General features: G+C 49.6%; 1 protein-coding gene across 1 annotated transcript in view; it reads left to right on the top strand.

The window, feature by feature from the left end:
• RCOR1 (REST corepressor 1) overlaps nt 1-23,401 on the top strand; it is an 80,771-nt gene that overhangs the window by 31,303 nt on the left and 26,067 nt on the right. The window contains exon 3 of the mRNA XM_068682709.1: nt 8,195-8,278. Within this exon, the coding sequence (XP_068538810.1) occupies nt 8,195-8,278 (84 nt within the window). The remainder of the gene's footprint in view (nt 1-8,194; nt 8,279-23,401) is intronic.

The raw sequence follows: 23,401 nt of genomic DNA, 5'->3' as shown, positions 1-23,401 counted from the left end.
TTCCAGTACAAAACCCCAGCCATGTCTAGACAAAAGCCTGTTGTGATTAGCAGAGGTGTGATTCTTAATGCGGAGCGTGGGGGGGTGGATTCCTGCTCGGATGCTATGTTAATGTGTTTCCTGCTCCTGCAGGGGCTGCAGGCCTTGTGCACGCAGAACTCCCGGCAAAGCCTGGCTTGGAATCACATGCATAGAGAAAAATAATTTTACACACTCGAAGTATATGTTGAAAGGCTGCTTGTATAGTTATTCAGGCTTCATCTACGGCTGCACATTGGTGCCACCTGCTTGCAGGAAAGAATGAGTGGACTTGTATTATTCGGGGAAAAAAAAAATCAAGGCGAGGCCTCAACATCTGTTCTGGCTTTATTGTTCACTCCGGCCTGGGCTGTGGGCAAAATGTAGGCCACAGCGTTTGCTTTACTGCTGGCTCTTAAACTTAAAAAGAATCTTGGATCAGATATGTTTTTAAGAAAGTTTAAAAAAAATAATAAAACAAAACCTGAAGATGTGAAGTTCAGACTTGGTATGGGTTGAACTTGATTACTAGAAAAAAGGGGAACTGTATTGCTGTGCCTGTTTTCTTCATTTTTCTCTTCCAGCTCTCCTAATGGCAATAATTTTTATCGCTGCAAAGTGACCTTTGTAATCGTTGCTGGATGATTAATCTTTAACTGGGTAATTTTTAAAGCAATATTTTTCACACTGTCATAATGTGTGATACCATGTATTTTGCAGCACAGCACCTACAGTTATTCTGAAGCAATAAGGCCCTTCGGTCTGCACTTCTAGTGCTGCTGCTCTGTATGGAAACCCAAGTAGTAGCCTTTGTTTCCTTAGGAGGATACAGAAATGCCCTCAGAACTTTATTTGCATACAGATTACAGTGCCAGTCAGGTGTAGTCACGTATAGGAAGAGCTAAGCACTGCTTAATTCATAACTTTTAAATTAAAATACCTTCCTTAAGTTGCAGGATTCCAGTTTAAAATATTCTGCTACGCTTAATGTTGCTGTCGTGTGTACAAGGATGGTATTTCTGCGATTCTTCCTAAATCTGGGCAATCCTCAGAAAAAAGCACAGGCTCAAGGGGGGATGCAGGCATTCATTATCTGCTGACCTGGGAGAAGTCCCGTGCCTGAGGAGGTGGAGATGGGCAGCAGGGCTCTCCCCACAGCTCTGAGCTGTTGCTTGAGACCCTGGTGCCAGCAGCGGGGAAGGATGGCAGAGAAGCTTTTCTTCTAATTCTTAATTTTGTTTGAATTCTCCTGTGTCACATAGGTATCTCGTTGTATTGCAGCTGTGCATGTACAATTAGATGATGAGCCTGAGTAATATCAATGAGCCAGTGAGAAGGAGTTCTTCAAGTTATGGGAGCCGGTGCCTCCCTTGTCTTATTTTGTTTAACAGTCACCGTGGGTACTGTAAGCAGGGGATTTTACCCTATGCAATAAATATAAGGTCTGCATTGATAAAGAAAATGCAAGATTGGGAACAGAAGTACTTGTTTAATCTCACTTCATCAGAAGTAAATACGTTTAGACCTGGTCCAAAACTGCTTTAAGCAGCATTTACAGCAGCTAAGTCGTTATTTGTCAGCTCCAGCTCTTCCCCAAACAATTAAAGCATCTATTCACCTCTGTGGATTACGCAATGCATGTTTTATGTAAAATGTTAAGGGTTACATATTAAAAGTAAGGGGTGTTTCTTAGTCTTTTTTTTTAAACCTGCAAAATGTGCTTTAAAGATGAATTAGTACCATTTATGGGAGGGCTCAGTAAGTGCTATTAGTAACACAATAGCCTTTGCAGGAGGGAATTCTGCCATCCTGTACCTTGGGGATTTCAGCCTGTTGTGTAAACTTTAATAACTCCTAATGAAATACATTGTTTAGATCTGGAAACCTTTTCTTACCTGCTGCCTTGCAAAAGATCATTACCTGAAGATTTCCCTTTAGTACTATGGGAAGTGCTTTTTGAAACTCTGTTGATTTGTCCATGCTTGCCTTCCAAAGAAGATATAGCAGTGTGCATCTGTATCGAACACCTGACCCTGGCTGTGCTTTTCTGGGTTAGCATTTGCTGCTTTAAGTAATGCAGGAACTTAATAGTGTCAGATTGCCACTCTTTGTGGTGCGTGTTGCAGTGCTGTCATGGTGGTGTGTTGGTCTGTTTGCCTTCTTCGAAAGTCAAAGGGCTCCAGTAGCTCTGAAATGCATTATGCAAACGGCAGCAGCAAAAAAATAAAAATAATCACACCTGAGGCTGTTGAAAGGGTTACGGAGAAGGGTGAAGGCTGGGAATCCTCCTGGCAGAGCTTCGTCCTGTCTTGGGCAGGATGGAGCTGGGAGCAAAATGTGTCTTGGCATCTGTAGGAGACTGGGGTGATCTCTCTGAGGGGTCAGGGTAGGTGCCAGAAACAAAGCATAGCATGCTCTTGAATGGCTTACAGCTGCAGCTGGAGCAAGCAGCATCCCTGGGCAGAGCTGTGAGACCGAGCAGCTCCCTCAAGTGCAGAAACTCAAGTGGGAGCTGGCACTGCTGCCTTGCGTGGAAGCAAGAGGTAGGTGACAGTGATGGGCGGTTCTTTCAGAGGCCTTGGCTCCCATGAGTTTATTCTGGCATGTTTCATCTCTACGAGGGAGAAGAAAAATAAAATGGGATGTGTCGGGCCAGAGCAGTGGGTTCGAGGTAGCTGAAGCTCCAGGTGTCCTGCCTGTCCTGTATGCTGGAATTGCACTCGCAGCCCTTCAGACAGCACAGAGCAGTGCTGTGGTGGATGGAGGTCGCCTGCCTGTCCCCTTCCCTTCCTCATCTCTTAGGGTGTGCAGTATAAAACTAGGAATTAGTTGAGAACCCTTTTTTTTTTTTAATTAGGATTAGACTCCCCTGCTCTGGTTGGCAGCAGCAGGGTGAAGCTACGGGGCAGCAGAGGCCCTGTCCACGTGAGCCTGCTGCTCCCTGCGCACCCGCTCTGCTGTTTGTCTGGTCTCGCAGCCAGCTGATTTGATTTAATAACTCAGGGAAAAAGCTGTTTGCTTTTTATTTTGCCAGGTTAGTTTTAGCGAAATGTGCTTGGCTTGGGTGGACAAATGCCAGAGTCAACAGGAGGTGGGGGGGAGGCGGGGAGCGCGTGTCAGGAGAGCAGGGAGATGCCGGCTGAGCAGGCCCTCCTCCGCCTTCAGCAGTGCTGAGGTGTGAGATGGGCTCCAGCTGTGAAGGAAAACTTTCACCCTTTGGCCTTTTGACTCGGTTTCTCCAAGGCTCTCGGTTCACCTCCCTGAACGGAGGTGCAGGTGGGATGAGGGAGCGGTGTTTTTACAGCTTTCCTGCTCTCCTGACTTCAGCTGCTCCATGGCTCGCTGAGACCGGGAGGGGTCAGCCATGAAGAGGGCTCTGTGCCCTGTGGAGGAGACTTAGTGCCTCTGACACTGCGTTGTGTGGTATTGGTGGCCTTTGGTAGCTCCTGTCTGGCGATGTGTCCACCTCCTTCTCCTAACAGGCATCTTGGCCTCCCAGCACCCTGGCAGAGGTTGGGAGAGAAGCGCGCTTCTTGCTCCTGGTCCTGCTTCGTTGGCAGCCTTTCTGCAAGCGTGGTGGCTCGCAGCCTGCAGGGCACGCACGTGTCGTTGCTCTCGCTGTGCTCTGGGAGAGCCTGAACAAAGACCTGTGGTTTCGTGTCAGCACAAATGTATTCATGATGACAAACTCCGCAGCACATTCAGCACTGACCTTATTCATACAGTCCTGACTCTAGCACCGGTGCAGCGTAAGTTCGCGTAGAAAACAAAGTTGTGCTATCTGCAGGAAGCCCTAAAGATGCCAGGTGCTCGTGTATGGCATCAGGCTGTGGGTGCTGCTCAGGGATTGTGGGACCCAGTCCCTCTGCTATGGAAGTACGTGGTCTTGTTGACTTTGGCTTGGGGCTGTGTTTCGTGGTGTGAGGAGGAGGTCCTGACCTTGCAAGTAAAATGATAGTGGGGGACGTGCAAGGGTGCTGGGTCTCAGTGTATTTAAGAAGTTCCTTGCAAGGAACTTGTGCGCATCACTTCTATCCTGCTTCTGCTGAGGGTCCTGGAAGGGCCAAACCTCTGCTCTCTGACTTGGAGTGAATGCAGTGGAACGTGGCTCTAGGGAGGAAGGGAGGATTGTAAGAGGGTTTTTTGAGTCTCTTGACTTTCACTTTCCTTTGTTCTCTGCCTTGTGTACGAGCTGGGATTGCTCAGGTGTGGGCTGACCTTAAGCTGGATTTACTTCTGAGGCTTTAAACTTGTGTGGTGGTGGGAGAGCAGGACTGACACCTTTCTGTGTGCAAGTGAAAATTGTGCAGACATGCTTGGGAGTGAGGCTGTCCCTTGTAGTAGCCTTCACAGCAGGGTAGAGAGATGCTTTAAAGACTCAGGAGCAAGATATTTTGTTTTAAATCACCCCAATGCCTCTTAGAGTCAGCTGCTGCTGGTTGAAACCTCCATCTTGTGTTTTTTCTTAGTGAGTTTTAACCTGGATCAACCCCCTCTTCTGGTTCAGTTTATGGTTCATCACACATGGTCTGTGTGGTTAAGGAAATGGGGTAGGAGCGTGTTCTGGGGGCAGCTCTGGAAAAGAGCCGTGGTACTGTGCCTGGTCAGGGGGGCTGCCCATCTCTGCTTGGGTGGAGGCAATGGGAACTTGCATCCCCTGTGGGTTTTGGCACTGGGACAAAGGACAGGAGGAAGGATCCGTGATTCCTCTGAGCCGTGACTTTGGGACAAACAGGAGAGCCTGCAGTGGGGACACGATTTGGAACTGTTTGCTCCTGTATCATCTGTGATAGGGAGCTAATGGCTGTGGCAGAGACTCTACAAATACCTACTGGGTAGCGTACATGAAAGTGCAGGATTAACTGAAATGTCAGATGATCTTTCTGCCAATATACAGCTTCTTTAAACACAGGTTGCACTGGTTTAACTGCACTTGCTTAAATGAGTAAACCCCATTGATCCTAAATTGATGTTACCCTAAAAAGAGTAACCCTTGCCCTCCTTAAGTGACTATTTTAATGTAAAATACATAATGGATTAAAGTAATGTAGCTTTTTAGCTTTGTCACTGAAGTGTGGAGTGTTTGAATTCACCCTGTTAACCTTTGTGTGGAAGCAGGGGGTGGGGGAAGGAATTCCCCCATCTTGGTGGGCCTTGTGCTGTGCTTGGAAAGATGCAGAAAAGGGCTGCAAGAACTGCTCTGCAAGAGCTGTGCCATGCCCTATCTTCTCTCCTGATGGTTCTTGCTCAAAAATAACCATTTCCACATGCTTCCAAACTCTGAGCAAGCTCTTAAGCTCTTCCTTGCTGTCATGTAGCAAGAGTCCTGGTGCTGCTTGTATTTCAGGGGTCAGCACTGGGCTGCTAGGAGGGATAGGTGCTGGGTCTGCCTTGCCTACTGGGGATGGGGAGCGAGGGTCTGTGGGCTTTGAGGGCTGATGGAGGGGAGGATACAGGGCTAAGTCATACGTGGTGCTAGGGAGGGAATCCTAGCCTCTGGGGTGTTTGCCTTCCATGTCATCTGATGTTGGCCTTTGTAGGCGTGCCTGTCCTTTGCAGAGTTTTAACCTGACCCTGGTGTGCCTCGCACTGGGCTCTGCTTAGGGACGTCTGTGTGCTTGGGCTGCGGCTGAGGTGGTGGGAGGTGAGGGGAAGAAGTGGGGCTGTGGTACTTGGGCAGGAGGGGATCCTGCAGACAGGACAACGCCCCACGTTGGACTCGATGTTCAATGATTTGCAGGGAGTTCCTCTTCAAGTGAGGCCCAGTGAGAGATTTATCCTGGCCAGAGGGAAGGGTTGGACATGGGCAGCCCCTAACGCAAAGCAGTCCCCTGGCAAAGGAGGGCAAGGAACATGTTTCACCGGCCACCTTGATGCCACGAAGTCCCTCAATATCACCTTGCCCTGTTCACCACCTCCCAGGTTTTGGGGATGGCCGTGGTGGCCTCTTTGTGTTACCTTCCCCTCAGGGCCCAGCCTGCTGAGGGGACAGCCGGGCTCTGTGCTGCGTGTGGCGGCCTCTGGGCGCCTCAGGGAGCAGGCACAGCCTGCTGCACTGGGGGAGACCCTTTCCCTTCTCCTGGATTAGGCGTTTTGGCCGGTTTAGTGAGCCAGGCCGATGGGTCACCATGGTGTGAAGGCTCGTTGGCAGTGTTTGGGTGCCAGGCTCCTAACTGGGGATGGGTTACAGTCATGGGGAGGGGTGTGGGGTTTGGGTTGGCAGGGTTTAGCTTCATGGAGGCCTGCCTGATGATTTCCGCCCTTGAGCATTTTTCTGGGATGTGGAAGTGCTTTTCAATGTAATGCCAAGTGAGGAGAGAGCCTTCTTTCTGTCTATTTCATACCCTGCACTGAATGGCAGGGCAGACTGCTGTAGGGAGAGTGAGGAGTGAAATTTGATAAAGAGGCTTAAAGCTGCCTCTTCCTTTGCATTTCTAACTTACACTTGGTAGGGGGCAAAAGTAAAATTTAATTCCAGAAGTATGAAATTTTTTTTTGTAAAGTTCAAGAAATGTAATTACAAATTCAGACACCTTTTCTGTTCTATATATAGCCCCGGTCTCCTCCCCCCATCTCGTCTTTTCTCACTCTTGGTTTTCTGCCGAGTGTAGAAAGCAACGATCGTGCACAGTGCACAAAACACCTTGGGTGTGCAGTTGCTACCCTTCTACACAGCCTCTTCCTTTTTTTAAAAGATGATCACGATGTTTGGATATTAATTCTAAGAAATCAGTAGTGAAAATAAGTTCATTTTCTGGCAAGGCTTGAGAAGTAAGGTAGACTCTGGGTGTTTGAAAGTCAAATTTTAATTGTGTAAATGTTACTGGCCTGGTTTTTTTGTACATGCTATTTTTGCTATATATGCATATTATTACTTTAAACTTGTTAAAGTATCTTTGTTGCTTATCCCTAAACAGTATTAGCTGAGCAGACCTAGTGTTAAAAACAGTAATCAAACTGTGAGTGCTCATAGTATTGTGATTATTGAACTTTCTGATCTGGTCAGAAGGCTGGGTGCTGGCAGGCTTCTGTTTTTGCCACAGCAGAGACTGAGGAGCAGATAATGTCCTGATTTCATACCCGTGCCCTGAGAGAGGAGGGTCCTGGCACTGCGTCTTCCATCAGAGGATGCAGAACGTCTCTCTCCTGTTGTGGTGTTTTTCAGTGCATCGTAAAATGGTGGCTGTGTCTCATCGTGCAGCACAGAGAAAATAGCGTCGTGTTGAAACGTTGCATAAAACTTGAGCGTTGTGAAGTTCTGTAGTGGAAGTAGTACTGCAGGCAGCCGTTCATAACAAGACCTGCAAGTTGCTCTTGGCCAGGGCGGGTGGTTGAGCTGGCTGGGCGTGCTGACTCAACAGGGCAAGTTTCTTTCTCTCCTCCTCCTCCTCTTCTGACTGCTCATCACCCAAGAACAGCAGATTCACGAGAACTTGTTGTTGAAACTTAACCTTTACCTTGAGGTTCCTCTTCAAAGTACGTGCAGCTGTGGTTCTTCACTTCAGACTTTCAGTGCTCTCAAGCTCAACAAGTGTTAAGGTGGCTAAAAACGGACGCGTTTTCAGGAGCGTGGGTGTGATGCACAAAAGCTGCTCTGAATGGGCTGAGCAGAGGGCCTGATTCTGCTCTGGGACACCCAGTGTTCCCCCGGTGGGTGTGCAGACATATGGGGGATGGAGACACAGCAGGGCTGTTGGGATGGATGGGGGAGAAGGCTCGAGGAAGTGAAATCTGAAACTGTAGCTTCATCCGTGTGCCTACCCTGAAGTGTTAATCTAAGTGCACAGTAATGTCTCATGATACTAAGGGCTCAGAGCCTGCCGCCTGAGCCTGGCTCCTCCCTTTTTCATTTAACAGTGGCTGGAAGAAAAATAATCAAGTATGCTGGTAGAGAAACATTAATTAACTTTTAATTTAGATCTAACATATGCTTCTTAGTGCGCTGCATGAAAGAGTGAGTGTGCGGTATCTGCCATGTTATGCAGGGGGTGATGCCTTGAAAAAAAAACACACAAGGAAAAGCCTCAGGTCTGAATGAGAAGATAGGGCTTTGACTCTACAGAAGGGTTTCGTAGCTTGATTAAAAGCTGCAGATGTGTGATAAGTTACTTTTGTATACACTTTGCATCTGAAACGACTTTCTCTATAACTTGGATTGTATCTGCTTTCTCTTAAGCCAAACTTGCAAGACGAAGTCAGGAGAGAGAGAACCTCGGCATGCTGGTCTGGTCGCCTAATCAGAATCTCTCTGAAGCAAAACGTAAGTCTCTTCAAATTCTTCTTTCTCCATTTCTCTTAAGTGTATCACTTACAGAATGTGAAGGTGCCACTTTCAGTAGAGAGGTTATGTCTGTGACCTTTTTATTATGCTTTGAAATTAATTTGAGCATTGGAAAAGAAGAAAAGCCTACAAAGCAACCCTCCAGAAGAACTTTGTTCCCCTCAGGCAGTTGTTCAGTGTAGCAAATACAAGGAAGTAGGGAAAGCAGGGGAAATGTGACGCTTTTTTCCTTGGCATGAATTCTTTAAGATACTTACTCTCAGGCCTACATGATCTTGTTTGCTGGTGCCACAGAAGATGACAGAAATAACTGCTGAGAGCAAAATGAAAAGTGTTTTAGAATTACGGGGTGGCAGAAATCTATGGCAATTTGTAGTACCTTTTTCTGATAAAGCCACAAATGAAATTCACATCTGGAGCTCATGGAGGTTTAAATGCCAGAACAATTGCAGTGCCTTGGAATTCCACGTGAGGGCAATTACCAGCTCTGTGTGTGTATTTGGGAACAAGTCTCAGTGCTGTTGCCAGATGGCAGAACTAGCTTTTGAAAGGTTTGTCTAGCTACAGTTGTCCTCGTGAATAAGTGGGACTCCTTGATTAAAGGGCTGCTGCTTGGAGGCAGTAACTAAAGCTAAACGTTTTTAGGGGAGGCAGCTGAAAGAGCTTATTTTTGATGTTATGCTTGTATCTTTTTTTTTTTCTTTCTGAAGCCGGGACCAAGAATAAGAACCTTACATGCTTGTCCTCTGCAGATGCTTGTGGTGGCAGTATTAAGTTGATAGATGACTTTTCCTTAGGCCCAAGGGCTGAGATGCATCACTGCACCATTGTGAGGCCTCTGCTAATTAAGGCCGCAGAGGCTGCATAAACTGGCTCTGTCAAGAAGTGGCTGGGATCTGCCCTGGGGCATTTGGTCCACTGAGGAAGTTGCCCCTTAAGTTATAAAAGGATAACAGTACTATGATCCCCAGATAAAAAGGGCTTTGCAAGGATCATGTTTGCCTTCTCCCTCACCAGTGGTGTCTTGTCTGCTCTCTGCTGGCTATTGCATGCTGAACTAAGTAAGACTGATGAGGAGAGAGATATATTTGACAGTTATCTACAGCTAGAAACCTGTGAAGGTGTGTAAGAGTGAGAAACTGATGCTTCCACCAGGAGGCAAGGCTGCATGGGTCATCTGTGACACAGGATTCCTGTAGCTGCCTCTCAGGTCTGAGAGTCTTCTGAACCTCAGCTGTGCTTTGGAGCATTTAGTTTTTGTCTGATAGGAAGTGTTTCTTGGAGACGGAGGAGAGAATAGAGGAGGAAAAGAAAGGATTTGTGGAACTGAGTAAAATCTTCAACTCAATATTGTGGTAACTGGCACAAAATATGCAAGTATATTACAGAGTAAAAAGGATATGATATCTGTTAAGATGTAATGAACCTAAGAAATGAAAAACGTGGTATGACTGATTTAAAAACTACATAGCAGTTGACTGTTGCTGGCACAATAAAAGTTGGGGAAAACTTGTGAATGCGAGGGCAAGAAAAAATTTCTCATAAGACTTGATTAAAATTTTAGCAACAGCGTAGGCACATCAGTGATTTTACCTTCCAGAAAGATACAGAAAAAAATGAATGAATATTTCATACGGTGTTTGGGGGTGAAGAAATATGATCCTCTTGTGCAATACGTGACATACCAAGGTCTCCCAGGGCACCTAGCTGGCTGTGGGGATGTGGTTGTCAAACAGCATCTGGTAGCAGCAAGCAGCCAAGGATCACTGGGAGAGGTGGCTGAGGGGCCTGGGGGTGGTAGGAACTCTCCAGCAGGTGGGGAGAGGGCAGCTCTGCAGGGAGGTAGAGAGGAAGAACAAGGTAAGAGTGGGCAGTGCTTTGTCTCAGCTCAGTTTGAGCTGACAATACTGAAGGAAGTATCAGTTATTCCTACCTCTGCCTGGCGTTAGCCAAAAATGAGCTATGAAGAACAAAGCAGTGCAGTGCTCTGCAAAGTCTGTAGAGCATTTTGGTGTATGGCATGCAGAGTTCCCTAATCTGTATCGTGGTTAATGAACAAGGAGCACTGGGGACAGAAAGTCTCTTCAGCTGTTCTGGTGTTCACTTCCCAGTCTTGGCATTTGCTGATGGTGAATCCTAATTAAATGGGGTCTGTGAGAATGCCTAATAGGGCTGATGATCCACGCTACCATCAGAGATCCGGAGTTGATACGGGGTTGCCGTGGAGAGAAACTGAGGGTAAGCCATAGGTTGACAAGATGATAAATAAAGCAAACACTGCCTTACAGAGCGCTTTGGGTCTGTTTCCTAGCTTGAACTGATGCCAATGCAGTGGGTTCTTAATGACCCGACTGCAGAGTTACAAGTCTCTGCGCTGAAAGCTCTGGTCTTACCTTCTTTATCAAGACTGATGTCTGGAAAGAACTAGCTTGGAGTGCAATTCTAGGGGCACAGTGGGCAGGTAATTTGGCAAGGGCTTGCCAATGTCATGCTTGGCCCCAAAGGATGATGTGGGGGTAAAAAATGAGGTGGTAACTGGAGTGGTTTGCTGCCTCAGTCCTGCAGCATTCAGGAAAAAGGCTTCAGAATAGCGGCTTTAGTATGGAAAATCAGAGAAAAGAATGGAGAATGGGAGCTACTGAAATGTTTTGAAAACTGAAGGCGAAGCAAACTCCATCTGTTCAGTTTACGGAGTAGAGACTGAAAGGGGACTGTTGAATTTTCTCAAAGGGGAATTTTGACATAGTAAAAGATGTATATAATGTAAATAAAGGGCTGCAAGAGAAGTCCACAGAGACTGAAATAAAATTCCTGAGTGTGTTTTTTAACTTTTTTGATTGACTATTGGAAGTTATCCAGGGAAGTGAAGGATTCCCTATTTCTTGATGCCTTTTTAAACCATGGGTTTTCATGATGTGTTATCCTTGGAGGGGGAAATCATCAGCCATATGAGGCAGGAATGGAAGGAGATGGGGTCTCCAGAAGGTTGGTGTAGCCCCTTGGTTTGTAAATGCTGTGAATCCTAGCTAGGATTTCATCCATCCTGCTCTTGTGGTAAGAGTCCTGGGACGTTGCTGTGTTCCTGGGGCTCCGTGTGAAGATGGAAGTTGCTGCAGCACAGGTTAGTGATGGCTCAGAGCTGGTAGGTCCCATGAGCAGAGCAGTTCTGTGGAACCTTGGAGGAACTGATTGCCTGGATGCCATGAAATAATGGATGAGATTTGAATGGAGAAGATTTAAAAAGAGGAAAAAAAAAAACACATCACACAAAACCAAACAGAAGTATGTTGGCTTACTGCTCACTTTCTTATCCTGTGCCTCGTTAACCATTAATCCTGTACAAACCGCTTACTGCCCTGCCCCGTATTGATACCGAAGCTGAATGCTGCCAGCCTGGTCCTTATCTGCTGTCAGGCTCTGCTTTCAGGGGTCATAACAGTCCCCAGAGGGGGTCAGGAGCAGCTTGGTGGGAGACGGGCAGCCTTCTCTTTGCCTGGCACGTGGGAGGTGGGGAAGGAGAGGCAGGGAGTGAAAAATGCATTGTAAGGGTGCTGCGGAGATCCTGCACGGGAGCGAGCTGGGCCAGCATGAAGCTATTTATACCGCAGCAGTGTGTCTGTCGCTGTGCCAAGAGCTCCAACGGGTGGAACCATAACGATGGCACTGGGTTGGTTTGGAAATAAGCAAGTGCTGGCACGCTGCAGCTGCCCAGGAGGAAGGGGTGGAAAGCAGGCGGGAGAATAGGATGTGATGAGGGCTTTTATGCATCTGTAGTTCAAAGGTGAACGACAAGAGGAGAAAGCTGCTTTGTTTAGCTTGCGATAAGCTCTGTTTTGAAAGTCACTTGTCTGCTCTCTTCCTGACAGCACACACGTGCCCTGGATGTGAGGTTTGGTTCCTGACCATTATCGGGATGTTTTGGTGGGTGTCCCCGGTGGACTTGCAGCTTCTGGGTGGTGCTGAAGAGGCAGCCCTGTCCCCAGCACCCCGGGAGGGCAGCTCAGGGCTGCCAGCTGGGTCCCCTGCTCTTCTGCTTGACCTGCTGACGGATCAGTGCTCCAGCTTCAGGCACTCCCCAGCCCTCCCTCTGTTATCCTGCCTGTGGGACTGTTCCTGCCTCACCCTACGCCTGCTTTGGCGTGTCTGGGGAGACCGCAGGCAGCCCCCTGTTCCCCGGGCAGTGTGGTGGATGTGCCCAAGGCTCCTGAGGATGAAGGCACGCCGGTCACGCTGAGCAGCAGGTGCTCCAGCACCCTCACCATGTGCTCAGCCAAACCCCTGGCTGGGGACAAAAGGGGTTGGGGGGGCCTTAAACACGCTGCAAAACCCGATCCTGGGAAGGCAGCAGTGCCAGCTGAGGCTCTGATGGAGGAAGAAGTGCTGGTTGCCATGGTTACTGGGGATGTTAACCCTGTGGGGTGCGTTTTGGCAAGGGGAGGGACGTGTCCCTGCTCAGCAGCGGTGCCCCAGCCCTGCGAGCTCCGAGTTGGCCTCTGGGAGCTCAAAGCCTGGGTCCTGCCAGAGGCTGTGAGTGAGTGCTGGTTGTTAGCCTGCTCGCTGCTGCCTCGTGGGTGAGAGTTTTGGTAACCATCCTCAGGTGCCACAAGGAGGTGGATCCCAGATTTCGGAGGGCTGGCTGCTGCTGAGCGACTGGAGGCTGTCTTGAGCTGTGGTTCCAGGGTTAATCTGTGCATAGAACAAGCTGTGGTTATTCTTCCCTTTCTCTTCTAAGAGGATGTGACACGAGCTTGAAAATCACCTGAATCTGTTTTTTCTAACCTAAAACGACAGAGTAGAGGACAGGGAAGTATTTGTCTTATCAAGGCGCTGAGCGTGGCTTTGAAAAGGCTCCACATGCTCTGTGTTGGGTTTGTTTGCAGTGGGTAGCTGAGCCAAACAGCTCTAAGAAGGGCTTCTGCTTCCACGTATCCTTTCCCCACTCGGCTCACTTATTTTGGCCTGTGAATTCAGCGTGGACACACGGCTCCGTTAGCTGCCATCATCAGGTCTCATTTTCCTCATTTCCTTCGGGCACGGGGTGCGCTCGCAATAAGTGAATGTGAGCGGAAAACCACAGATGGGAGAGACGAGACTGGGAAAAGCGATCTTAAAAATTCCCTTTTGAAAAATGAAGCCTCTGTTTAACAGGGTGCATTGGAAGTGGAAGGGATTCGTGCTTCACAGGTACCCAGGAGCCAGCCCTGCAGCAGCCGGGAGGAGGATGGAGTCCCACGTGTGTTCAGCAGCAGCAAAGCTTTGTCCCTCCTCTCCAAACACTGCGAGCGAGGTCTTTGAAATGGCTGGAACTGTGGGTTTAATGATTGCCCCCCTTCCTTCCAATCCTCCCTGCCTGAAGGGTTACAGCCCAGTGCTCTGGTTTATAAGGCGACCCCACGGAAGGCTGGGTTGGCACTGAGAGCGCAGCCCCCTCAGCTCTGGGGTGGGAGAGTGGGAGCAGCTCGGGCTCTGCCACCAGCCAGCAAAGTCCTGCTGAACTCCCAGCCCAGCTCAGGCTTCTGTATTTGGGGCTGGCTGGGTGCAGTGGTTTTGGAAGATGGAGTGTGTGCATTGTGCTTTTTTTTTTTTTTCATTTGGGGTTTTTCTTCTTGTTTGTGTCTGAGGTTTTTTTTTTCTCCTTCTTTTGAGAATAAGAAAAATGTTAGCCTTAAAAATAGCTGCCAGGTAGATCCAAAGCTTCCAGGTCTCTGAGGGGTGGACTTCAGGGGTTGTAATTCTCGCCTGCAGCTCGATGCTCACCTTTTCTTGCTTCCAGGGAAGACAGAAAGGAAACAAAACAACCAACACAAAAATCCCACAAACAATCCCCCACAAAAAAAAAAAAAAGGCAAAGAAAAAGGGAAAAAACACTTCTGATCCTTCTATTTGTATGTGCTCCTTCATTTCCTTCCCTAGAAATATCAGCTTGGCTGTCCCAGTGACAGCAAAAAGGATTAATGGAAGAGCAGAATTGGGTTTATGTTTATCCCTAATCCAAATTTCATATTATGCAGCGAACCTGGCAGCTGTGAAGCTTGGATGCAAATGCCATAGCTGAAGAATACAACTCCGTGAATCCAGAAATGAGATAACTGGTGTTTAATTTAGGATTCTGCTCGAGTGTAGCTACAGAAATAATACAGTCATGGCCACTTCCACCAGAAGCTGCAGTTGCTGCACTTAAAAAAAAAAAAAAAAAAAAAGCTCAAATACGAAGGTAGGCAGTATTTCATTCTAGCTGAGGCAACTTTTGATGCTTAAAGTGTCAATATTACCAACAGCAAAAAAAAAAAAAAAAAAGGCTTCAAAGGCTCTGGGTGTATCCCAGAAATGGCTGAGTTGCCTCAAACTTCGCTGCAGTTCCCCTTTGTTTGTCAGCTGCTGTGCTCGTTGCTGTTGCAATGCCGTGTGGAAATCTCAGAGCAGCTCTTTCATCATTATTACTGCAGGTTGATATTTCTGGATCCGGGATGCATATTTAAATGAAAGCTGAGGCTTTAACCCTTTCACAGCAGGGGTTTGTGTCTGAGCCAGGAAAGCAATTCAGTTCAAAAGGACTAGTGTGTGTGTTTGGGATGCGTTTCACCTAAGGTACAGACGACTTTTCCAAACAAAAAGAAAAAAATAAAAGCCCAGCTTCCCCCAAACCCCCCAAAGAAGAGGAACGTGTTGGAGTGTATCCAGGAAAAGGGCGTCTGATCTAAGGTAGCTGCGTAATCCTGGAGGAATTTTTGCTGCTGTGCTGCGGGGGGGGGGCAGTCACCAGTTTCTTCATGTGCCTTGTTCTCTCCTGCCACCTGTTTGTTCCTCTTTTTCACTGCAGTATGAAACGGGCCCTCAAACGTGGCGAGATGACCCAGTTTGAAAATGCCAGCTGCCACCACGGTTGCGACTGCAGGGGCTGAACCAGAGCTGGCACTCGGAAGAAGCACGATGCGTGTTTTTTTTAAGAGAAGTTCAGAGACGAGGTGACGAGGATGTAATGGAGTGATGATAGCGCTGTTAAGAGTCACCCTGGCAGCCAGCCTTGATCTGAAAGGCATTTGGGAGCAGTCCTAGGCAGGCTGAGAGGCGCTGTGTGAGCTGTAGGACCAGTGTAACGAGAAGCAGCAGGCTGCAGCTACGCTGGGCTGCCTGGCCCAGCCCTGGGCTGGGCTGAGCATGCTCCAGCCTCTGAGCCTTTCGGTACAGGTCTTTTTTCCTGACCTCGTGTCTCTTATTGTAGCTTTGAGGGAAGAGTAAGAAGGGTGAGGATGTGGAAGGTAGCTGTTTGTTTTGTCCTGGAGGTGGCTGGTGAGCAAAAGCACCAACAGGAGCATGGTGATAGGGATGTGATGGGAGCTGTGTGCAGGCAGGGAGGAGCTCTTGTGGGGTACGTCTTTCCCTGAGGAATGCTTGAGGACGTCACGGGCATAAGGTTGCTGTGATGAATTCACCCTGCTGCTGAGTGTGACCTTTACAGAGGTGCTAGAGCAGGAGGTAGAGCCAGACTTTCTCAAGAACGTGTGCCAGAGCTTCCCTCTCCATAATGTTTGTTCTAGCATTCTTTGCTCTAATTAGGAACCACTCCTGCTAATTATTTTTCCTGTACTCTTATTTTTGCCCTCCACATTCAAATTACTTTCCAATCATATGCTTCTCATGCACTTTCACATGGTGGTAGGGGTAGTTATGAATTTCCTAGCATGGCAAGCATCAGAAGTAATAAATAATAACCTAAGGAAGATCTGGGCTTCTAAATCCTGGTTGAAAGCAGCGGCCACATACCATGTTTTCATGTTGTCTGGGGTACCAGGAATTCCCCTTCGACTTAACCTGCAGCAGGCACTTGTTAGGTGCCTTAGTTCACGGCCTGCCTTAGTCCAGCAGCTGGCCTGTTCCTGCAGCACGCAAGGATGGGAGCTTTCAAGAGATTGGGGCAGACAGCGGGGGGTTAGAGCCACAGCCAGCCTCGAGGTAAGTCATTCCCTCTAGGTTACACAGTCCCTGTGCATTGGATGTGTTTGTCTCGTCTCTGTCCTGCTTCCTTCCAACTTGCTTGCACCCAGGGGATAAGGGAGCCTTTCCAAGCACATCTGAGATGTCATTTGGGATTCTCAGCACCCTGGTGCCGTAGCGCAAAGAGTGCTGCTGTCAAGAGGTCCTCCCCTTCTCAGAAGGGGCCAGTCCCAAACATCTCAAAATGGGTTTTTAACTGCATATGTAGAAGGAACAAAAGCATCTCAGCAGTACTTCAGAAAATACAATGAAGATCAGTTCACATCCATTATCAAGCTGCCTTTGCTTAGTCCTATCTCTCTGCATTTAGTGTCACAACTTCTTGTTCGTGAGTGCAGAGCTCTTCTGGGTCACTGAGAAGCAGTCTGTGCTCCAGACCCTTCTCATTCACCTAGCGAGGGAGGCCAGCAGCAACCAACCAACCCCAAAACCAAACCACCAACCCCCTACATTCAACCAGGAAGCACTGCTCCTGTGCCTGACCCCATCACCATCCCGCAGCAGAGCCTTCTGCTCCAGCTGCTGTGGAGCTAGAGGCTGCTGGCCGCACCTGGAGGGCTCTGTCCTGCCCGAGCAGCTCTGTGCTCAGCACATTGCTGCCTCCCAGCAGCCGTGGGCAGCTCCGCAGCGTGACTCTGGCTTCTATCCCCTCGCTGTCCGCTGGCCTGCCCCACGCGTCCTACCCGCCCGAGTGACATTCTCCAAGGAGGTGGCTAAGGGACAAATCGTTCATTTCTCTGCCTTTTGTGTGCGTTATAAAGGGGGTCAGCATGGCTCCTGCTCTCTTGCGATGGGTTTTATTATCAGTAACAATAATAACGAGCTGTAATTTACCCTGATGGCCATTCTGCTCCCACACACCCCTTCTGTGCAGGTGCCCCGGGTCGTGGCGTGGCAGAATTACCCATGCTGGTTAAGGAGCTTGGCTCTGCTGCAGAGCTTTATTAGTTCATGTTCCTAGCACAATGGGAACGCAACAGTTCTGGGTTTAGACAAGAGCCTTCAAAATCTTGTTGAGGGTGGGAAATGAACCCCGTGGAAGGTTTCATCCTCTTTACAGGGGTTTGTGTCTGGGTGTTCACTGGCAGCTTCGGAGGCTGGTTGACAGCAAGCTGCTTGATCCGGCCTTTGAGCAGTCTGCTGACCCAGACTGGCTGCTCTGTGCTAGGTTTTTTGGTAGGTTTTTTGTTTGCTTTTGCGTATGAGGTCGCTCCTTTCATGAATTACTTTATTCACTTGCTCAGAAAGCTGCGTTTCCATGCTGCTGGTGTAATACAAAATGAATTTCAGCAGATGCAGCGTGACATGTGGATGAGGAGTTGGGAAATGTTCCTAGGTATGAGACCTAGGATGAACCTTGCATGAGACTGCTAGTCTGAGTCTGTTTCCCCACACTGACTCTGTTGTTAGTGTGTCAAACTTTTTTTTTTTCCCAAAGTAGTGAATGAAGAAAGGCTGAGAGAGCTGGGGGTGTTCAGCCTGGAGAAGAGAAGGCTCTGGGGAGACCTCACAGCAGCTTTTCAGTACTTAAAGGGGGCTTATAAAAAAGATGGAGAGCAACTTTTTGCTCAGTCAATGACAGGACAATGGGGAATGGCTTTAGGCTAAAAGAGGAGGGATTTAGATTAGAGGTTAGGAGGAAATTCTTCACTCAGAGGCTGTGAGGCCCTGGCACAGGCTGCCCAGAGAAGCTGTGGCTGCTCCATCCCTGGAGGTGCCCAAGGCCAGGCTGGATGGGGCTTTGGGCAACCTGGGCTGGTGGGAGGTGTCCCTGCCCAGGGCAGGGGGTTGGAGCTGGGTGGGCTTTAAGATCCCTTCTGACCTGAGCTGTTCTGTGAAACTGTGGCTTTTGGAAGCGATGCATGGAATCAGCTACTCTTTAGGAGTGCAAAAAGTAGTAATTTCCATAATAAAATCTGCGTGAGGGAGGCTGCTTCTAATCCAAGTTAATGTCTCTTGAACCATCTGATCAAATAATTCTTTAAATCTCCTACCCGTTGTGACAAGCACATTGATAATGCAGCTACTTGCACTGCTTGGGCATGTTCCTGCCTTGAAGTGTGTAATCTGGGGCTGTGGCTTCTCTGCAGAGTGAACTCAGGCCATGGACTGGCAGCGGGGTACAGCTGGCTTTAGGACTCCCTGTACTGAACCGTGCAAAGATCTGCTCTGCTGTAAGCCTGCTCTCGTTAGGTGTGTGCTCTATGCAGTTACCCCAGGGTCACCTCCTTGTCTGCGTCTCGGAAGCTCACACAGGGATTGAGTATTGCCTCCCTGCCAGCAGGTACCGTGTGCTGCTGTATGTTCTGACACGGGATCCCAAATCCTCGTAGGTTAGTGGGCCGAGTGGCTCTGCCTTTTTGGTGCTGGGTCCCAAAGGTGCAGATTTCCCTGGGCTGGCAGATCGCCCTCATCCTTCCCCCCTGTGGCACACAGGAGGTGCCCAGGGCTCTGTGCAGGTACAGCTGTGCTGCCCCTCCAGGAAAGCAGCGCTGATGCCAGGGCCGAGCAAATCTCCAGCTGAAGCTTAAATGCATTCCACGTGCAAGAAGCGGTCTCTTTTCCCCCAGAGTGCTCCGTGTGCATCCTTACAGTGAGTATCCACCCTCCTGATGTGCTGGCACCAGCTGAGGGCGCAACTTCAGGAACCAGACCGTGTTGGTAAAAGCTTTAAGGGCAACGTGCATCCTAGCAAAAGGCCTTCCCTGGTAAACAGCTTGAAAGGGTTCTGACGAGCTACCGAAGCTGTGCTGGGTGTGTCAGTGCCCCCGTGGCTGCGGTACAGCTTTCCTGCTGCTGCAGCACAATCTAAAGACAGGTGGGTCAGGTCTTGAACCATCACTGGAGCTCCAGCTTTGGGCTTTTAGCTTTAGATGCCGGCAAAGCAAAGAGAAGGATTAAGAAAGAGAGATGGGAAATAGCTGCTTTTCTTTGCTAGCATGAGTGCGTTTCCCTTTGAGAAATAAAACTGTCAGCAGGCACAAGGGCTGCTTGCAGGGGTCAGATCTCTCAGCAGCAGGGCACTCCACTGCATCGCTTCGTCCTGCCACCTGAGGCTGCAGCTCCCTGGCTCCAGGTGTGACTGGGAGCGACTTCCTGCATCAGTGCTGGTTTCCATCCAGCCGTGCCTGTTCCTGCCTGCTGCTCATCCCTGCCCTCGTGCTGTGCTGGGGTAAGGAACATGTCCCACTTCTGGCTGGGCCATTCAGACCTGGCCTTTCTCAGGGTGCCTGGGGGTGTGAGGGATGCTCACCCTGGCCCTGCTGCTGAAGGACATGAGGTGATGGCCAAGTGGATCTGAGCCATGGGGAGGTAAGTGGGTGGGAGCTGAGACCTACTGTGTGGTCACTTGGCTCGAGGTACCCTGCCCCTGCTGCTCCAGTTCATGGTGACTTCCCCAGCTGAGGTCAGTTTTTCTTTGCCTTGAAGTTGCATCCAGACTTTTGCCTCACCTGCTGTAGATACAGCAGAGTTAAGGCCCAAATCTTTTCATGCCTTTCACTTGTGAAGTGCTGAACTGGCCTTTGTGTTGCTGTAGTGCTCTCTCTTCCTAGAAGCAGTCTGAAAGGAGGCCACCCACCTGCCCAGGTGAGTGCAGCAGGGGGCCTAAAGCATGGCTGTGCCCTGGCTCTCCGTCCCTCTCCTGCTCCTCTTGCTAAGGAGAGGAAATATGCCTTGGAAAAACTAACAGCCTCTTAAGCAGATGGGTTTTGTTTGCTTTTATACCCAATTCCACCCAGAAAAAGTGGTCAGGCCCATCTCGTTTTGGGCTCTGCCTGCTCCCCACTGCCTCCTGTTGCTGCTCACTTGAGGGAGCGGCTTTGTTTGAGCTCGGCTCTTCTCCTGCCTTCCTCTCCTGTGCTGGGGCCACGAGGTGGCAGGATTGTTCCACCGAGGCGGCGGGACGGCAATGCAGCTGCTCATTTCTACACCGAGGTAGAAACTGTGGCGAGTTGTTTGTCTACTGTCACAAGTGTTTTGACAATTGGAAGGATTTCACATGTATGTGTCTAATCCCTGCTCCTTATTTTCTTTATATCAGATTGATTTGTTCTGGGTCTCGACTTCTTCTGTTCCGAAAGGAGGGGGAGAGGAGGGGGAGATGGAGAGCCGCATCCGAAATCCCTCACAGGTTCCAGCATTGATCAGACCCCGTGAAGCACATTACCGAGGCTGTGAAGGCTGCTGCTTTTGTCCTTATTTCACCCTGTTCTGTCAGGGTATTGCATCACGTAATATGCAAAGTGTTCAGAGCTCCTGCAGTACCCCAGTAATAGGGGTGAACTGAGGTTGCAGCAACAGCTCTACCTCTGCATTCCTGGTGCGTTCCCTGGGCTTTAGTGCTCCCGCCTCTGCTGCAAACCCTCCTTGGGGTCACTGAGTCCACCAGGCACAACACGATACTTGTGGGGTCTGTAAGAAGCAAGCTGGGGATGGGTGTGGGGGCAGTTCTCCCCAAAGACCCACTTGGAGAGAGCGTTTCATCTGCTCAAGTGGTGAGGAGGGGAGGCATTGCTTTCAGGCGTCTCTCTCCTCGGAGCTCTCCCACCCCCCAGCCCAAAATTAATGCTCCTGTTTTACATCTCTGAATTCACTGCTCGAGGATGCGGGACTGAAAATCAGCAATGCAGTTGTTTGCTCGTGTCAGCCAAGAGGGTCCCCTTCCCTTAGCCTCTAGTGAGGAATTCTTGCGGAAAGGCAGCTAGCAGAAGGAAAGGCTGAGAGACAGAGACAGCTGGAAACAAGACTGCGATGTTCAGGGGGCTGAGGGCACCATTTTGGGCAGAAACTCCTCTTTCTAGATGGCGGAGGAGAAGCACTTTCCTCTGCTCCCTTTCTCGTTCCCCTACATCTCCCTTCTCTGCGTTAATGCTGCGCTTGGGGTCCTTTGGTCATCTTTTTGTAGCTCTCCCTCCTTGTGTTAGAGAGAGGTGCTTTTTGAAAGCATCTGAGTACCCCGTGCTCCTCTTTGCTGGTGAGGATGTGTGCATGGCTCTGTTCCCTTCGTGTCCCCACCTTTATCCCCCTGCCTTCCTGCACATGACTGCCTGTAGGAAGCAGCTCTCTGGGTGCTCCCTCCACTGTGGGCAGGGGGTGTGCGTGGGGTCCTGCTCTTCCCCACCACAGCTAAAACACATACAAGGGAAGAAACGTAGCCCAACTGGTAAAGAAACAAACCAGTTTGTGCTTCTGCTCTGTCCCTCCTCCTGCATCTGGTTTCTAGTAGCAACAAGAGCCTCCAGAGGAGCCGAGCATCTCCTGTGTCACACAGACACCCGTCTCTGCCCAAGTGCTGTCGTTCTGGCCCGCTCTGTGCAGAAACACTTCCAGCACCGGGCTGGGTGTGAGGGGAGGGGAGGGCGTCCCCATCTCCCCTGCTCAGCTGTAGTTGTGGTGGCACGGCTTGTGCCGGGGCTGCTGGGCTGGCAAGTTTGTCTGGTGTAAGCAGGGCTCTGCCCCGGGCTCCTGCTGCCTGCACAGATCGCTGCTTGCACGCCGAGCGTGGCTGAGTGCTGCTGAAAGGCAGAATTTCACGTGCCCACTGTCCTGGGCTTGCTGGAAGCACGTGGGGGAAGGCAGGGGTGGAAGAGAGCGCTTATTGCTCTGGGCTGGCATGCGAAGCATGAAGCTGGTGGCAGCTCCAGGCTCTGCTGGTATGGGAGGCGAAAAGGAGCCTGTGACTCAGCCGGTGCCCTGCTCTTTCTTGCTCAGCTCGTGTGGAGGGGGATGGTAAAAAGAAGGGAGTGCTGGAGACACTGCCGGACCTCCCCGATGGTGCAAGCACCAGAGCGAGCCACAGCTAGCCAAGAAGCGACAGGCACAGTGAGCCAGGTCAGCTTGTTCCCTGCCTACGTGCAGGAGCACAGCGCCGGCCTCCTTGTCCTTTCTTCTGCAAACACTCCTAGGGGATAGGAAGAGCTCTCCTTTGCTCGTGGTTGGTGTGCTGCCTTGTTGTCTCTTTTCTTCTCTCTTCCTCTGCAGCAGCGAGGTACAACACCGAGGTGTTACATCCCCACCATGCCAAGGAAGGCATCCTGTCCCCTTTCACGGTGCAGATTGCTGATAGCAGACACTCTGGTGTTCTGACTTAATTCAAGAAAAATCCCACTGGTGTGGGGGATCCTTGCAAATGTTCTTAGGATCTTGGGATTAGGAGAGAAAAGGCTGCAATGATTTTTAGGGGTGGGGAGCAAGGGAGGGGAGAAGAATGCTTTCATTGCCTGTGGTGTCTGGCACAAGAAATGTAATATGCTGGAGAGCAGAATGACCTCATCTCGTCTCTGTATATATTAAAGGATAAGATGCTGAAGTCAAATCAGGACCCGTAGATTTTTCTCCAGTGAAGCGAGCTGGTTAATGCAGCAGTACTTAGCATTCAGGGGCTTAATTCAGCCTTGGACTTCAGAGAATACAACTCCTTTCCCTCCTCCCTTCCTTCACCACCCCCGTAGACAAAATGTATCACGCTGCATGTGGAATACCTGTCCTGAGGAAGCCAAGAGCACTTAGCTGAAGTACTGGGAAATGCCATACTTAGGATTTCCTGGCAGCCTCTGCTTTTGGTGTGCTTATGAAGTCTGGGAGCATCCGAAGTTGCACATCTGCCCACATCCTTCTGCTCTTCCCTTCCCTGTTCCGTGGGTGGAGGGAAGGATGGTGTGTGAAGAGGCGGTTCCCTTTGCTGTCCCCACGTGGTCCTCCTGGATGCTGTTATCTCCTCGGGCTGTGGTTCTGTGACCTTTTCTGTCTTCCTGTGGCAAGGCTGGTTTCAGAGGTTCCTACCCTGCTGAAACCATCAGGATGTTCAATTCAGCAATGCAGCAATTTCAGCCCGAGAAGCCTCTATCACCATCCTGTCACCTCCACTGGCTGTGCAACTCTTCTGTGATGTTTGTATAACACCAGAAAAGGCTGTCAGCAAGCCGGGAGGGTTTTTATCCCAGTCCAGCACTGTCCTGAGAACCAACTTGCTGACTTGGAGAGACAGATGCATGTTTGCTGCGGGGCTGCAACCGAGTGGCTGCGGCTCCACCTTTCCTCAGAGGGCTGATAAAACCTAGTGAACCCATCCCGAGTGTGGTCCAACAAACAGGCTCGTCAGCCTTT

Source organism: Anas acuta, chromosome 5 (assembly GCF_963932015.1).
Source record: "Anas acuta chromosome 5, bAnaAcu1.1, whole genome shotgun sequence".
NCBI classification, from domain to species: domain Eukaryota; kingdom Metazoa; phylum Chordata; class Aves; order Anseriformes; family Anatidae; genus Anas; species Anas acuta.
This window is presented reverse-complemented; position numbering and strand designations above follow the sequence as displayed.